The sequence below is a fragment of the Echiichthys vipera genome (genome assembly GCF_963691815.1).
Source record: "Echiichthys vipera genome assembly, chromosome: 13".
Lineage (NCBI taxonomy): Eukaryota > Metazoa > Chordata > Actinopteri > Perciformes > Trachinidae > Echiichthys > Echiichthys vipera.
The window spans coordinates 14,300,826-14,318,039 of record NC_139838.1 but is presented as its reverse complement, the minus strand read 5'-3'; the positions used below and the strand labels follow the sequence as shown (position 1 = coordinate 14,318,039).

The window sequence follows — 17,214 nt, the reverse complement described above, 5'->3', positions numbered from 1 at the left end:
AAAAAAGGAGGATCATGAGTAAAAAAAAATGGACCAGTAGTCTACTATATTCTAAATAATGAATATGCTGCTTTGGTTACAAGTCATAATGTAATTTTGCATAAATCACATATTTTGCCGCATAATATCATTGCACACATTTATAAATTAGATTTACTTTGTGGGACAAAATATGCCATTCAAATGTAGCATATGCTTTAATCTGCTAAATCACACACACATTTGATTAACATTTGAATTAATATACACTGCAACGTGTGCTCACAAAATATGCAAGTAAGCAACAATGCCATGTATTATTATAACACATTAGAATCAGTTATATAATTCAATGCTGTGAGATGATCACACATGTTGACAAAGCTTCCTTTCTAGTGGTTTATCACATGGACTTACTCCCTTGCTTTTGGGTGGTTTCTACTGACTCCTGTGTGACACAGCCAGCTAGAATTGATCTTCTTTATTAGGAGACTTAGAATATTAATGCAAACAGATTGGAGGGATGGGGCACATCAAGCGGGCGAGATACTGTTTTGTGTGTTCAGTAGCTAAGTTTGATATTCAGGAGCTTTCATTTCATACATGGCTGAATTAAGTCTCCTTTTCACCCTCCAGACTGAATTAATGCCAGCTTCACCTGTAGGTTTACATTAAATTAAGGAATGAGTAAATGTAATCAGTTATCCTTATTTCTCTCAGCAGACTGACTTTTGAGGAGGGAATTAACAGTGAAATCCAACTTGAGCTCATTTTCTGTCTCTGTAAACTAATTTAGGCCCCCTGGTGGTTCTCGAACCACATTTTTGAGACACACACACAAACACACACGCACTAATTTGAACACCCATACATAGCCTGAGTGGACCTTGACTCCATACCCCACCCAAACCCCATTGATGAACAATAAGCAGCGAGTAAAGTTACAGTGGTTGTGTGCTGGTATGTATCCCAGACTGCAGCTCACTGAAACCCCCTCCGCGCAGCAGCTTATCGGACCAAACCATTGCCGCGGTTGAGGTTTTAGCACCTGTCACATGAGGCTTTACACTTGCAAATCACCGGCTACCATCACAGCTAAGTATGTTTACTTTACTCTACTGCAGACGTATATCGGGCCAACCCCTGCAAATGCTGCCACAGTGCAGCTCCCAGTGAGATGCGCTGCCAAATTGCACCGACACCCCTATAGCGCGACTGGCAGCATCACCCACTGCATGCAATGGCGTTGTAGCGGCTCTAGTGTGTCCAAACGTTTCTGTAGTGGCGATCCCGTCCCGGACAATTTACGAGCGTGGGATAGATGTGTATTTTCGAATGGTTTCGACAAGAGCATCCATATTTTTTGCACGAGTTTAGCCTTTGGATTACAGCTTATTTGTATCACGCGTCAAACGAAGCCGGAGCCACGAATGTAAGTCTTTTGTTTTTGCAACACTGAAGCAACATCGCTGTGGTTTGTGGTTAACAGTTAACTTAGTATTTTTGGTAATTAAACAGGAAGGTCAGTCATTTGTATGTTTGCCTCTGCACAGGAGGAAAATGTACATAAATAAATGTTTAACAGTGTCAGGTGGGGGTGGGGGGCTGAGCTGAGCTGAGCTGTCATGTTGTTTGCGGTGTGGCTGATGTGCGGCTGTGGCTGTTTGTCTGACACAACGTTACAGCTTCAATTTTAATCTTTCATCTTCCACCTCTAACTTTATTTGCCCCCGTTCAATAACCTTCCGAAGCAGCACAGGATGTTACCCAAATTCAAACGGATGCTTTATTTTTTCACAAGGATTTTCACATAGGTGTTATCATGGGCCAGCTAGAGTCCAGCATGGTGAATAATGAATATTAAACCACGGCATTTACTGCTGCTTTTGCTGCTGCTGTTGCATCCACACACAACTGAGATTAATGGATTCTCTGTTTCTCAGATGAATGCTTTTCTGTGTCATATTTCACCTCCCTCTTTGTGGAATGCATTTCCAAACAGGATTAAACATTAATGGCTGTAGGTATATAATACGGAACCAGGCTACTACAGTATCATAGCCTGCTACTTTTTGTTCCTGGGATGGTAACCCCACATTTCTGGTGTGTTCAGCAGACTTTTCTCTGTGCAGTAAAGGTTACCATGCAATGCTTTGTTTAAGTATTGGCATTTAGTAGGAACCAGCATAATGTCAGTGATTGCTTAGAGAATTGTGGGATGTGGGCGCTTACAAGGGTCACAGCTTCTTATAGAAAACAGGGAGTGGGAGAAAGAGAAAAAAAAGAACAACAATATTTCCTGCAGCATAGCACCAGTTTAAACCTAAAGAGCTCAAACTGATGTCTATAGTAAGTACTGATTTGAGAAGGTAAACAGTGCAGCAGTGCTGGAAAGACGATATAATGTGAGTTCTCTTAGAGTCCAATAGGGTTTTATAACTAACCACCAATAGCTTTCCTAGCATACATGGCTCCCAAGCTTCTGAATAGTGTTGTTGATGGAAGGGGAAAATTATCTCTTTTTCAAGCGTTGTAAGCATCATTTTGATGAGAAAGAATCGCTTTCCGTTTACGTGACATTATTGTGTGCATGTTTAAATAGTTATCTATCTTGAACTCACATAATCATACAGTTTTACAAAATGTTTCTATCTTTGTAACGTCTGTCTTTATCTCCGCAGGTGTGAATGACCTGAAGGAACTATAACATCAGGTGGATCGGATTAGGCAGCGTTGCGGTAGGTCAAACTTGACTCCTCCATCCTACATTCTAATGAGGCCACGGCGATGCTGACATCCCCTCTGTATCCAAAGACATCATCATGCTGAAGACGGAGGCCTCGGGGGAGAGGACCAGCCTCCGGAGTGCCTCCCCCCACCGTAATGCCTACCGGGCGGAGTTTCAGGCGCTCAAGAAGGCCTTTGACCAGCCTCGGATTGATGGAGACTCCAAACCCAAAGACATAGAACGAGTGAAACAGCCAAGAGGCCGCCAGTATGGCGGCCATGTCAGTCGCATTAAGGACATGTTCATGCAGATGGGCACAGAAAATGTGTCGGCTAAGGCCAAGAGTTGTGATGATTCCTCGCCTCAAAAGCTGGTTAAGCCCACCAACTTCATCAACAAGGCTGATGGATCAGTGATAAAACTCCAGCATTCCTTGTCAGCTGACAAGATTGGAGTTGCTGGAGCCAAGTTCTCTGAAACCAGGAAGCTGTTTGAGCAGCAGTCACGTGACCAGTCCCAATCACCAGTCTTTCCATACGGACGTGATAAACGAGGTTCCCATGAACACCTAGATGAATGGCGAGGTGCAAGGTCTAATCGAGGCAGCACAGACTCCTTAGACTCACTTTGCTCCAGAACAGAGGCGTCCTCACCAACTGTTAGTCAACTGAGTGCTGTTTTTGAACATGCCAACCACAACAACCAAGGTGCGCCCTATAAAGGAGTCAGCAGACGGGCCCTATACTCACCAGACGGGTTCCATCGCCCTGGAGGTGACGTCAGTGAAGATGATTCAAGACAATCTCCAGTACATGGAAGCTACAGGAGCAGGGCAGTGGGAAAGTGTCCCACATCTTCATCTTCTGAGGACCTTCTGAGCCCCAGTCCTGGGACAGAGACATCAGAGCTTAAACCCGTACCACAAGAGGAGGAAGCCCAAGACAAAGCAGACAAAGTTGAGACTAGGAGCGGAGATAGATGCCGTCTTTCCGGGGTCACCACCAATGGTAGCCAGGTCAATGGTTCATGTGAAGAAGAGGAGACCCCTTCAGAAACAAGAAAAAAGTTTGAGGATCTAGTCGTGTCCAAAGCTTCAAAACCTACGGATGATGCTGTAATTACAGACAATACTTTTGAAGGTGCAACCCCTGAGCCATTGCAGGCCCAAACTACACCAGCTGGGGAAAGCCAGGAGGATGTGGATGGTTCAAGAGAAGTCAAGTCCCCTGAGTGTCTTAAAGACCAGGTGGAAGAGCCTGATGAGGAATTCATTGGAAATGAACGGGTTATTTTTAATGCAGACGGGGATGCCTGCTACCAGGGTTGGGGGGAAAGCTGCACTGATCCCGAGGATGACCTCTACGGAGACGATGAGGATATTGTCTATGACCCAGGCTGTGATCTTGTAGAGATTCCTGGTCTACCACACGAGAACAAAGAGGACATCCCTCCAAAGAGGAAGATTCGTTTCAGCACTGCCCCAATTACAGTAAGTTGGGCACTGAACAAAACTGTTGTGGAAGCCTTAATTGTGTAAACACACTGAACACAATCCCATATAAAAGCCCTTCTGCAGCCTTTTATGAAAATAGGTTAAATCCACAAAGAGCTAATGTATTCAGAGCTTTCTTTTTATGGGCTTGTATTTATAGTTACTGTTAAACTACTCATTGTGGTTAGCTTTGTTGTTTTCACATTCATTTTTAAGAGGTCATATGATCATGATAAATGATTGGACGTCAGTAATCTTATCCTTATACGACCTTTAGCCATTTCACATTTTCTCCCTTTAATCCATTTAATGATATGGTATAAAATAGAAAAAAACAAAATTGTTGTTTTGTCTATTTTGCTATGCAGAGCATGAGGGTCACAGCATCGCCCTCTGGGAAATTGACGTGTTCATGAGCAGAACATCTGTGCATGTGTTAGTCATGCTGGTACTCCACCCACACAGTTTTCACACATGACACTGTGTTTTTCTCAGTCCCATCTCTGTCTTCTAAATGAGGAAATCATCATATGAACTATTTGATGAGGATATCTTTTACATTTCGGAGGCACAAAGTCCAGATGAATCTGTCAAATATACTACATGTACAGAATATAGTAGACCTAGTGAGAATGTAACTTTGTTGTGTCCATTATACAGCGTGTATTTTAGCCATCCGTCCCACATGGATTTCAAAGGGCTGGGAAATTCATAATTATAACACAAGTTTTACCTGTGATAAATGGGTCATTAATTATACTAGTAACTTATACATTTTTTTAATTATTAGAAATAGCTCAACCATAGTATTTGTTGTGTCATCTGCCTTGGATAAATTTGATACTGTTTTCTGTGCTAAATTGGACACAATGCAGCCAGTGTTTGGGGTTTGGGAAGATGGATTTGGAAGATTATGGGAAATATTTTTCAGTCTTTATCCTAAAGAATTTAGAATCAATAAGATTAACATTTGCACTAGTAAACAACCAATGCTTTAGGTTGCCCTTCTCCGTTTTTTATCTTATTTGTTTAATTTGTCAGTGAAATCTTGTTTTTAATTTTTAATTTGTCGATCTAGTTGGGGATCAATCCTATTTACATGCTGTAACGATCCAGTAGCCCAGGTATTCTGAGGAGTACGTGTGAAATCTGGTGTTGGCTCACTTAATACCCTGCGCTGTTTCTGCAATGTATCATTTTGCATCTTTCTCTTTTTCTCCCTCTCAGGACTGCCCACATGTGTATGAAAACAAGCATACATTTTCACTAAGGATATTAATTCTTACATTATATAATATTTAATACATATTTTAAATGCATACCATACAGCGAAAGTGGGCACAATAAAGCTTATTCCATTTAGGTCTAACAGCCGAGGAATGTGCTCCTCTGTTGTTGTCTGTCGTTTCAAGCTTCTGTTTTCTCAGAAAAGGACAGACGCTTGTTCATCGTATGGAATATTCAAAAGAGGCACCACCCCCCCTTTACACACAATTAGACATGCACCCCTCCCACTTCTTCATCATATGCCCTGTCTTTGGGCACATGAGGAACAGAAAGGGTGCTGTCTTTTGTTCGTCTATATAGTGAAAGAGACAAAGCTATTTTCTCAGCCCTCGGCCCCGCACGAGTCCAGTTTGACCCCTGTGGGAGAAGACGTCAGAAGCAAAAACACTGCTGCGTTATAACCTTATACTCAGCTTTCCCTCCCCTTCATGTAATATTTCTTCATTTCAACATCCTAGTTTGTTTTGAAAGCCTAATTCATTTTGGAAATCATCATGGCGACCCCAGGGGGAAGATGGCACACAACTAGCTTTTGGCAACATTTTGTAAACACACAAAAGGGTCCAGGGGCCCATTTCACAAAGCAGGTTTAGTGAAAACTCTGAGTCTGTTAACCCTGAAATGAGGGAAACTCTGAGTTTTCCATTTCACAAAGGGAGGTAACTCAAACCAGAGACAGAGGGGTAACTCTAGCCTGTTTCACAAAGAGAGGTAACTTAAAGTCTTGGTCAGTTACCATGGTAACATGCTCTCTGAACCTAACCTGTTCAGGACCAGGTTTTTCTCAGAAAACCTTGAGTTTCTCTCTGTCTCCGCCCTCTTTCAGCCACACAAGGTGTTTGATTTTCTCATTCATTCAGCCAGAAGGCGAGTTTTGGCGTAGTATAGTTCTGTCGTCTGTTTTTTCAGAAATTCATTGCAAAAATCAGTCATTAGAAGTTATATTAGGTGGCAACTATTTCACTACCATGGCGTGTCCTTTTGATAACGATCCCGTGAATGAAGGTGCAGCATTACTGCACAGAGAATCAAATATTCACCGGGAGATGATTATCAGACCCCGCATAGACGTCCTTGCATTTCCAGCGGTACCGTAGTTGTTGTGCCGTATTCAGCAGCCCTGCCGGGAAATGCTGCCCCTCGCATTATAGGTTATATTCTGGATCAGAAGGCTTTGTTTCGACCTATAGGAGTAGTTTATATATATATCCTGGTAACCCACAATGGCCAGAACATCGGTTACTTACAGTCTTTAAACTATTTTAAAGAGTTTAAAGTCACAAACTTGGATAATAGCGAGCACAAAACAACACATTTTTGTATGTTCTGTGGAAATATACTGCAGCCATAATTACAAAATGAATTCAATGGATCTTTTGAGCAAGTTGAATGTATTTGCCTCAGTGTTTCCTAAATATAATCCCAGCTTTTCTTGCAATTCATAGGTTCAAAAGTGTGTGCTTTTAATTGGGTTACCTGTATATAAACTACTCCTATAGGTGGAAACAACAGCCTTCTGATCCAGAATATCACCTATAATGCGAGGGGGTGCGTTTCACGGCAGGGGTGCTGAATACGCACAACACCGTTTCATGTCACAGTCCATCATTTACATACACAAACTCATCCGTCCTTACATTTCCAACATTAACAACCAAAGTCATGCTCTCACATCCCAGCAGATATTGTGTGTTGAGCTGCGTTATTTGCAAATGGGAGTTTTTTATACAACATATAAAACAGCCACTTACGGTAATATTTACTTTACAATGTAAAACATTCAGTTCAGGGTTAGACTCAGAGTTTGTTGAACCTGCTTTGTGAAACGGACCCCAGATGCTCAAAGAAGCTTGTTATTGTGTTGACTTGACTTCACTCATGTTGAGTTTATAAATCCAGTTTTTAGCTATGCTAGCAGCACAAGTCTGTGGATGGTAATCTGGGTTTGTATGTCAGCTCCCCACTTTGGTTCAGAATTAAATATCTCAACAACTATTAGATTGAATGTTTGTATAATTGTGGTCCCCAGAGGATAAATCCTACTGGCTGGTTATCAAGTTAAAATGTATATTTGTCCATTGTCCAATTAGTTTACTACCAACCTGCTAGGGGTGTCTTCGATTAAAGACATTCTTAGTCGACTTAGACTCATACAATTTTTTTCGACTTATTGATTAGTTGATTTAATTGGAAGATTTGTAAAAAACAACCAATCAACTATCAAATAAGAGGAGGCAGCCCTACAACCTTCAAGACTAATGACATTCCCATTAGCAAATACTAGCGAACTAATATGCTAAATGTTGAACATAAAAAACATTATGCTTCACAATATTGTCATTTTGAGCATGTTAGAATGCTGACGTTAACATTTAGCAACGTATTGTTGCTACTGTGCCATCAGTACTTGTACAACCTCCCAGAGCTGCTATGTGGCTGTAAACTCTTGTTAATACATGTTTTTTTTTATTGATGATTAATTCCACATCCTTTCACTCAGTTGCAACATCCTGACTGATTCAGTGAGAAGTGACTGCTTTGAGCTGCCTAAGGCGAAAGCAGCCTGTTCTCCCGAAGGCACTGACCTAGGTACAGAACGGAATCAGATCTCATGTTCATTCAAGCATCCGGTTTACCCTTGACATTAGAACCTATAGTTTGGATGTTCAGTCTGTGGCATATATGTTGATGTAGTAGTAGTAGTATTGGAGTAGAGTCGATCTTCTAATGCACTTTCGATGTCCTGTTGTCAAAGTATATTCCGTGCAGCTCATATGACATCGAGGATACAACGTTTGATCTGAAGGTGTGGCACATTTCTCAGCCAGTGTTCAGTTCCCCTGTACGGTTCTCTTACAGTCTGAATCGCAAGCAAATCCCAAATGCTTGTAAGCATCTCTCACTTGTTGCAGATTTCTTTGCATGCAGTGTGTTTTCTTTCTCTCTTTGTTGAACCGCACCCCGGGAGTTTGACAGAAGAACCCTTGTGCACACTGTCTGCTGTGTCAGTCTTTACTTGTTTTCCTCGCTCCCTTTCTACGTGAATGGCATTTAGATCGTCTTTTTAATGATACGTTTGTGCCTGTAGAGCAACTCCATTTTCATCCATCGAGACACTGTGATATCTTAATGGAATTAAGCAGATGTGATGAGCGGAGCACCAGTTCAACGGCCACTGAAGTGGCTCTCTAATCAGCCCCTCCACATTGCTGTCTGTTACTGTATCAAAGAGACTGGCGTTCTGCTGCTGCACTGTTAGTGGAATGCTGAGTAGCATAGATCTTAGCTCAGAGCCACAATCAATATAATAGATGTGTGTCGCTCCTCTACTCTGTGCTGTGGCAATGGTTTTGGAGATGTAAGATATTTTTATGACTGTCTTTTACTAGATGTTTTAACTGGTGTGTTGTTCTGCAACAGAGAGGGTTGTTTTCATTCTTTTTCTGTGGTGTATAAACATCTGTATCTTGTATATACAGTGCTTTGTTTAAAAAAAAAAAAAAATAGTTTCCTGTATTTAAAATGAAGCGAGGCCAACATGGTGGGAATATTAGGTCACTTAGATGACTCAATTGCCTCTGACCAGGGTCAGGGACCAGAGCTGTGACCAGGGGTGGCGTGGTGGCAGGAATCTGAGTGGCCGCCCTTAGCACCCCACCCACTGCCAGAGTCAATCTAGACCGGAGTCTCTGTATGAAGTGATTGTTAACCTTTGTTATTGGCAAGTCAATCAAATAACCACAAAAAGACAAAAACGAAAGGAAAGAGACGCATAATAACCACACAGTATGGGGAAATTTTACATGTCTGTATCCACAGGCCCATTGTCTCATAATCTCTCCACAGATTAAGGCTATTGGGAGTTACAAATAGCAGCTATTTATTTACATTATTTCAATATAATTTATTAGGATGTTTATTTGGCATTCATTTATTATACTGAATGTTAAACTAGAATAATAGTGTATTATTGCTTCACTGTACCCCGGTCTGGCACAAGTTTCTAAACCTGCCCCTGCCTCTGACTGATATCCTAATGCTTGTAGATTAGATCCCACCATAAACATTTGTTTGCAAAGACAATCTACACATTTTCCTTGTGTAGTGTTGTTGTATTCGGGTTTGCAACTCAGGCGGCAGTATATCAAACTAATTCAGAGACTCGTTTTGTACTTGACTGGAGCATGAAAGCATATAAAGACAAAGGCACAGATGCTTATACAATACAGCACGGAAAATGTGAATGCATCCTCCAAGCGCAGTTCCATAGACTGTTTTGAACATTTAGGAGTTTATTTGAATAATACTGTACATGACAACAAAGATACTGACCTCATGACTGTTTAAATCTAATGTCCATGCATCAACATTTAACATCTGTGTAATTCTAACATCATCCTTATCTGGAGCATCACCTAATACAGTCTTGTGCTTCACAAGCTTAAATGAGATGGCCTTAGGCCAGGGACTTTCTGACCGTGGTTTTGATGGAAAGGATTACTCGACTTAAGTCTGTCTTTCTGGATGATGGCATATATGTGTAACAGCATTGCTTGAATTTTGGAACCAATACTGACATGGATGTTGGCAATGTCATCTATAAATAGTATTTTGAAGCCTGCAGCAGCATTACTACAGCTAAGCCACCTTTAATATATTTTGAAGGCATAAGTCCTATCTGTTCCAATCATTCTCCATGATTTAGTGAAAACAAAAACACAACTCATAGATTTACTTCTGCTAAATGGTATTTTGGAGTCGATTATAGCTGACAATGAGCGTGAGGCGGGGTACACCCTGGAAAGGATGTCAGTCCATCGCAGGGCACATAGAGACAAACAGGGACAGACAACCATTCACACTCACACCTACGGGCAATTTAGAGTCATCAATTAACCATACACGTCATGTCTTTGGAGTGTGGGAGGAAGCCAGAGAACCCGGAGAAAACCCACGCAGACACGGGAGAACATGCAAACTCCACATAGAAGGGCCCCATCCAAGTTTCGAAACCAGGAACCCTCTTGTTGTGAGGCGACAGTGCCAACTACCACACCACCGTGCCGCCCATCTGTGATACAGAACTTTCTTTATCCGTACCGTATCCGTACAATTGCCACATTCTATAGCAACTATTATATATAGCTGCCCTGAATCCTGATGTTTTCCCTCTGCGAACTGAGTAAAGCTGGCTTGTCAGCTTCCTAATTATGCAATCTGTGGCTGGGTATAATGGGAGAGTGCGGAGAGAGTTCTGACACTCTGCTACAGCAGCGATATAACAGCTGACATTTTGGTTGGACCAGCAAAAACAGCAGCTGAGCTCAGTCAAAACGGCAGTCGGGTATTTTAGGTATAAGCTTCTTTTGAGGAGGCTAAATCGAAAATCCGGACTAGACTCCTTACAGATCTTCTAGTAGTAGAAAAACTTTTGCGATGGCTTTATGTTATGATGCAGATATTTGAGCTAAAAGGCAGCAGAAATAATCCAGAACAGTATTCTTAGGTGTCATGAACTCAAATTCAGCCCAAACTTTCATGAAATTTCGTTTTTTTTGTGTAGTAGTCCAGCTATGAATGGAAACGCACATCATCATGACTCTGTGAGTCTATCATCGCTGACAGCTACAACTACTCCAAACCTCAGGCGTATACCACTACATTATTAATGCAGTGGTGTTTTTGTTTGCTTGTTTCGGTGCCACCCGATCCTCCCAGGGGGATGCATTTTTAATGAACCAGGAAAGGTAAGATGTGCCTTGCAGGGTTTGAGGCTGGTCATTTGCCACACTATGGTCTGTGTCATGAACAATCATATAACCCCTACCTACCCAGTCTGGTCCCCTGCTAATCAACATGTGGCCAGGTCTTTGTTTTTATTGCAGTAAAAACTGCACAGCACAGAGTGTCTCAGTGACACAATATTCTTAGTGTTTGCTGCTGAATATGGTTCAGACTGTTGCTCCATCATCGTGCCCTTGTTTGTAGTGAGTCAGGAACATGATTAAGGTGAACTGTCTGGATTTAAACTTGTACAAATGCTGAAATACCAACCCTTCAATTGATTTCTGTCCTGAGATCCATGCCAAGAGCAGAATCACACAGAATGGTTATGCTGTGTAGCAATATGAATACTGACTGTGGTCCCAAACACTGTCTAGTCATTGTTGCAGCATAATGAAGTAAATAGCATAGCAAGTGGGCATTAGAGCATCAATACTGTGACAAGCAACATGTTGTTGTTGTTGTGTTTCCTCTGATCCCAGCCTCCCACTCACTGTATATGACCAAGATATAAAATAAAGCAGGGCATTGTCTGCAGCCATTCAATTGCAGTTGTTTACTATGCTCTGCCCCCTGTTTAAAGCTGCCCCCTTTCTCTCTTTCCCTGCCTCTCTATCTCACTCATGCTTTAGTTGGCCAATGGCTTAATTTGTTGCTGGGAGTCATGGCCAGCCAGTGGTATTGTGCCATAGAGGAAGTGCATTTTTAAGGGGATAAAAAACAAGTTGGCTATAGAAACAGCAGCTGGAAAAAACTCTAAAGCTACTGTGGAATTAAATCTTAATTACAATTTGAAAATACCACATATTAGCAGTGTATTTCTCTCAAAGATATTCAGTTGTGTTGAACAGTATGTGTGCTTGCTCTTTATGCAGAAGATGCTTCGGTTAAAAAAAGAAATGCTGACATGTTAGATTGTGGCATTCCCCGATATGTCAAGAGTCAGTGTCACTTCCTCAGACAAGGGTCGATGTATTGTCAAGATGACAGAAAGGTTGGCCTCAAATTGATTGTTAAAATCTGTATGCTCTCAAACAGAATATTTCTGGTTATTTCTCTCTCTTTTCTCACTCTTCTCGCTCTGCCTGCTTTCTCAAGACATGAATCAATTTCCATCATCAGCAACTGTCTCGTCCCATCAGCATCCAGACACTTCCTCCAGCACCTGTCAGCTGTCCAGCATGGTGTCGAGTGTGAGTGGGTGGGCGGCCCCAGGTAGAATTAATGGAATGTAAATGTGCTGAGCTGTCGCAGCAGAGCAGACTGTGTGTGTGTCTACTGTATGTGTGTGCGTGTGCCAGGCTGTAGTTAATCCACTGCAGGGTTTGCTGGGCTTGTGCCACAGCAGTGGAAACATTACTCCCGGGCACTCCAGCCTCTTATTGCCCTGGGCGGTGTCCACTGTCTGGAAGGCGCAGGGCAGGCGAAGGCACTGGCACCGACACACCAAAGGCCCAGTTTAATACCATCAGAGGCGGTTGGCCTAGCATGGGCGCCATGCCGTGACATCTTAGGCAGGGACTCAAACAACCGAGGAACAAATTACCCCAAGCCTTACCCGCTCCTCAGCTTTTCTCTCTTTTTGTTCATTTTCTTTATTTCTCTGTTATTGCCTGTTTCTCTCTTTAATAGCCTCACTGTCTGCTGATGCTCTAACCCATGAATCATATGAGTCACTCTGTTTCTCTCTCTGTGGATATTGCCTTCTCTGTAAATTCGATTCTTCCTGTTCATTTACTACTCCTCCATTTTCTCATCATTTTAAGGCATCTCTTCTTGTGTCCCCTTCTTTTGGCCTCTTTTTTTTGTCCCAGCGCACCATCTGTGTCTCTCATTTTACTTCCCCTTCCTCTCCTTCCAGTTTTAATGTTATCTACTTTTTTACCTTTTTCTCATCCAGCCTCCCATGATCTGTTTCACTCTGTTCCTGAGGGTAGCCCAACAGATGAGGGGTTGTCATCTAGCACCATAAGCAGTGAGATGAACCTCGATGTAGGACACTAGACACTAGCATGTACATGAATGCATGCTCATGCAGACATGTACCAAATTTAAACTGGCTGCACACAAAGCATGCATGCATGCGTACTCATCCTGTTATCACTCAAATACTTGATGTGCATTTTTACCATAAACACTCACAAACCCATATACAAATACAGGGCAAGCAAGAGACACTTGTACTGAGTAAGAGGGATCAACAAATCAGTGGCTGAGTGCATCTGCAGGCATCTGCAGAGTTACAGCAGTTGTAGCGGCATGCGAAATGACAGTAAACCTGCTTTTCAGAAGAGTCAAACCAAGCTCCCTCCATAATCCTGCAAGGGCTGGTGATCAACAACATGACCAATCAAAGTATATATCAAAGTAATACTCTCTCCAGCGTAAGGGCTCTGCTAACTGACAAAATTAAAAAATGCATGCGTGTCAGTGTGTTTGGTATCAGGGGCATCGACCAGTATCTTGTATGGATGAACGATGAGGATAAGCAGTGGAAGAGGTGAGATACTTGTTGACACAGTGAAGAATGACAAACAGAGACAGGAGGGGTTGTCATTGTCAGTGTGTGTGTGTGTGTGTGTGTGTGTGTGTGTGTGTGTGTGTGTGTGTGTGTGTGTGTGTGTGTGTGTGTGTGTGTGTGTGTGTGTGTGTGTGTGTGTGTGTGTGTGTGTGTGTGTGTGTGTGTGTGTGTGTGTGTGTGTGTGTGTGTGTGTGTGTGTGTGTGTGTGTGTGTGTTACACTGAAAGACTTGCTGTAAGTCTGAAGATGATGTTATGTATAGCAATTTTAGATTTAGCATTATAATGAGTGTTCAGCAAGCACTATTAATCCAGAGTCCATAAAACTATTAATGCATACCCTATTGAATGATTTTGATAAAGGCTAGCCATCTCAAAAGAGGGGCAGAAATATGCCAAGCTTAAAAGTATGACTTTTTGTTATCACAAGCCTTATCATGCAAAGGAGTGCATTAAGGCTTGAAAGAAAGTGCAGGCAGTGTAGAGGACTATATTTACATGTAAATGGTTGTGTGTTGTGTTTAATCCTTCAAAAGGCTATTTCAGTTCAATTCCAGAGGGGCAGTGTGATGGGAGATGGCCCATTATACTTCCATATTGAGTGGTTGTCTCTTCAATAAAAACAGAATTTCAGTTGAGCATAATGACCTGTCTCAACACACACCAAGTGTACTTGAAAGTTAACATTTGAAGGTGTTTGTCATCTTGACGTGATGAGGATATAGATTTCATTAATGCAGATAAGGGTTAAATGCTCTGACATTGCCGTTTATTGGATTATGTGGGTCAACCTTTCGATTTGTGTCAAATTAAATTTGGTAGAGGTGCCAAGATTAATTTTGTCTCGAGTCTGTCCGTACATATAGACAGTGTTGGTATTTGTTGGCTCCATCAAAATCCATTAATAAACTTCTCATATATATTTATATTTGATTATACATATGTGGTTAGCGGCAGTACTAACTGTCTGTCAGACTTGTGGTTGCCAGCTGCAGGCCTGGTCTTGTACTCGGGCCATTTTTCAGCTCCATGTGGTAAAACACACAGCAGGCAGCAGTATCCTACCATACTGCCAAGGTTAAACACATTTGCAATCTCACACTCTCTTTTTGTCTTTCCCCCCTTATACCTCCTCTGTTACTTCAGGTCAAAAAGTGTCTTTTTGGCAGAACAAAATCCAATTATTGTCAGCGAACAAAAAGATTATACATCCTATCTAAAAATATCAATGTAAAAACTTAGCTTGACTCAGTAAAACTGAAAAAAAGACATTGATTGAATCCGTAACCAGTTGACCTTTACATATTAAAGGGGCAAGCTCTTCTACCTCTATTTATCCCTTTTTAAGCCAGGTTCTTTCTTTGGGTGTCTTGACTGAACATGGCCTTTCGTCACGGAGAAACCAGGTGGTGTTCCACCTAAGAGATATACCAGTAGCTCCCGCTTCGAAAGAGATAACCTTCAGGTTTCTTTATCTCCTGGGTAAATACTTTCCATTTGATGGTGCAGTGTGTCTCTCTTTCACTCTCTTTCTGCCCCCTATTGTTATTCCCCCTGCGCATGCTCTTTTATTTGTCTTGTCACTCCCTCTCTCAGTCACCAATACTCTCTCATCCCTCCTTTGATTTCTCAATTCATCAGTTTCACAGTTTTTTTGGAATTCCCACTTCATCCTTTTTCTTATCTATCTCCATCACAACAGCTCCTCTGTCTCTTCTTTTCTTGCATACACTCATGGATCCACCCTCTTCTGTCCTCATCTCTCTCCATGACCTCTCTCTGCTGCCCCCTCCTCCTCCTCCTCTCTCTCCAAAGTGACTGGCCACATGCTAATGTGTTTGTAGAGAGCCCAGTGACTGAGAGGGGCCATTAGAGAGTGTACTTACTGCCAAGGGTGGCATCACATCCAGGACGTCCTGGACAGTGCAAGTGCTGGTGTTAGCATTTGTCAGCAGCGTGTGCATCTGTATTTTTTTGTGCGTGTGTGTGTTTGTTTGTTAGTTTGTGTGTGCCTATATAGTTTTTCTTTTATATTTATTTATGCTATGCACAACATTATGTATATACTTGGAATTGTGCGTCTGTGTGCATGCATGCAAATGTTAATAAAGCAGGGCTGTTGATCACACTGAATGATTGATGACAGGGAGTTCATGAATAGAGCTCACGCAGGCTCATACAGAGGAAAGAATAAAGACCAGCCCTGGCAGCATTAAGCTACATCAACGTGCCCAAGCTGTGTGTACAACCAGCATAGTGTGTCTTAAACAAAATTCCACTTATTTATTCACTGTAGTGAATTCACATTCATCATGTGGTAGGATATTAGTCAAAGCCATGCATGCCATTAAGAATGTGTGACTAAAAGCATATCTCTATTCATGCATTTTTTAAAAAACTTGTTTTTCCTCCTTATCGTTAGTTTTCATGGTTCCAACAACACTACATCGTTGATGACAGAAACCAGCATTGCTTATTGAAAAACATATATCTGGCTTCAGGCTTTAATCAATACAAGTGATGTGACATGATGCCCTATTGATCTCTAATGGGGAGAGATTTCCTCTTTCACTCAATTCAAAGAGGTCAGGGTACTGAAATAGACAGTGACTGATTTGCTCAGTGACACTACAGCAGGATGGATTTGGTAAAACTCTGTGGACATGCAGCATTGTTTGATCATTGAGGTCACCAAGCTCAATGTGTGATAACCCTACCCCGAAATCCTTCTTGTAGGAAACGGCACCGTGTGGCAAATGTCAGTAGTTTCTCAGATTTTAATAAAAACAACTGCAAACAGTGTAGGTGTGTCTGAGTGAGAAAGCCGGGATGCCGCTTATATCATCATCCAAGCATGGCTATATGCATCCGCGTTAGCACTTTCTGTACCCTTGCACCTCTTTATTAAGCGCCAGATTCCAGAGTTCTGCAGAACGCCGCACTACAGACGTGACAACAGCATGCACATACAAGTCTGCTTGTACACTGCTCTCTCACCTCCTCCCCCTCCTCTTCGGTGCAGAGAGCAGTGGGAGTGCTTGGCCAGGATGAGATGTGAAGTGACGGCTGACCCTTGTTGTTGAGGAGAGGTTCATATGGGGACCACACAGCTTAGAGGAGGAGAAGGGCCTCCATAGCCCCATGATTTTTCTCTACTCTACAGTTTCCTGTTGGTTATTAATGGGCTGATTGTGGTTGTAGTTGTGGCTTTGTTATAAGGGTCTTCATTTACCACAGTTACAGTTGGAAGCTTTGCAGTGTAGATAATGAATCCGTTGTTATTTACCTCCATCCATTCGTTAACTTGTAGAGTAAGAAGCATTACCCATCATTATCATCAAAGAATAGAAGTGTCTTGTCATATTTGTAAGTACAATATCTCCTTTAAAAAACGTCATTAAACATCCAGAATCATGCTGCAGAGG

The 17,214-nt window shown here is 42.0% G+C and overlaps 1 protein-coding gene across 1 annotated transcript in view; it reads left to right on the top strand.

Moving 5' to 3' along the window:
• Window positions 1–1,286: 1,286 nt before the first annotated feature.
• Window positions 1,287–17,214, top strand: part of ppp1r9a (protein phosphatase 1, regulatory subunit 9A) — a 45,959-nt gene continuing 30,031 nt past the window's right edge. The window contains exons 1-2 of the mRNA XM_083926159.1: window positions 1,287–1,411; window positions 2,661–4,196. Coding sequence (XP_083782285.1) covers window positions 2,802–4,196 — 1,395 coding nt within the window. The 5' untranslated portion in view covers window positions 1,287–1,411; window positions 2,661–2,801. The remainder of the gene's footprint in view (window positions 1,412–2,660; window positions 4,197–17,214) is intronic.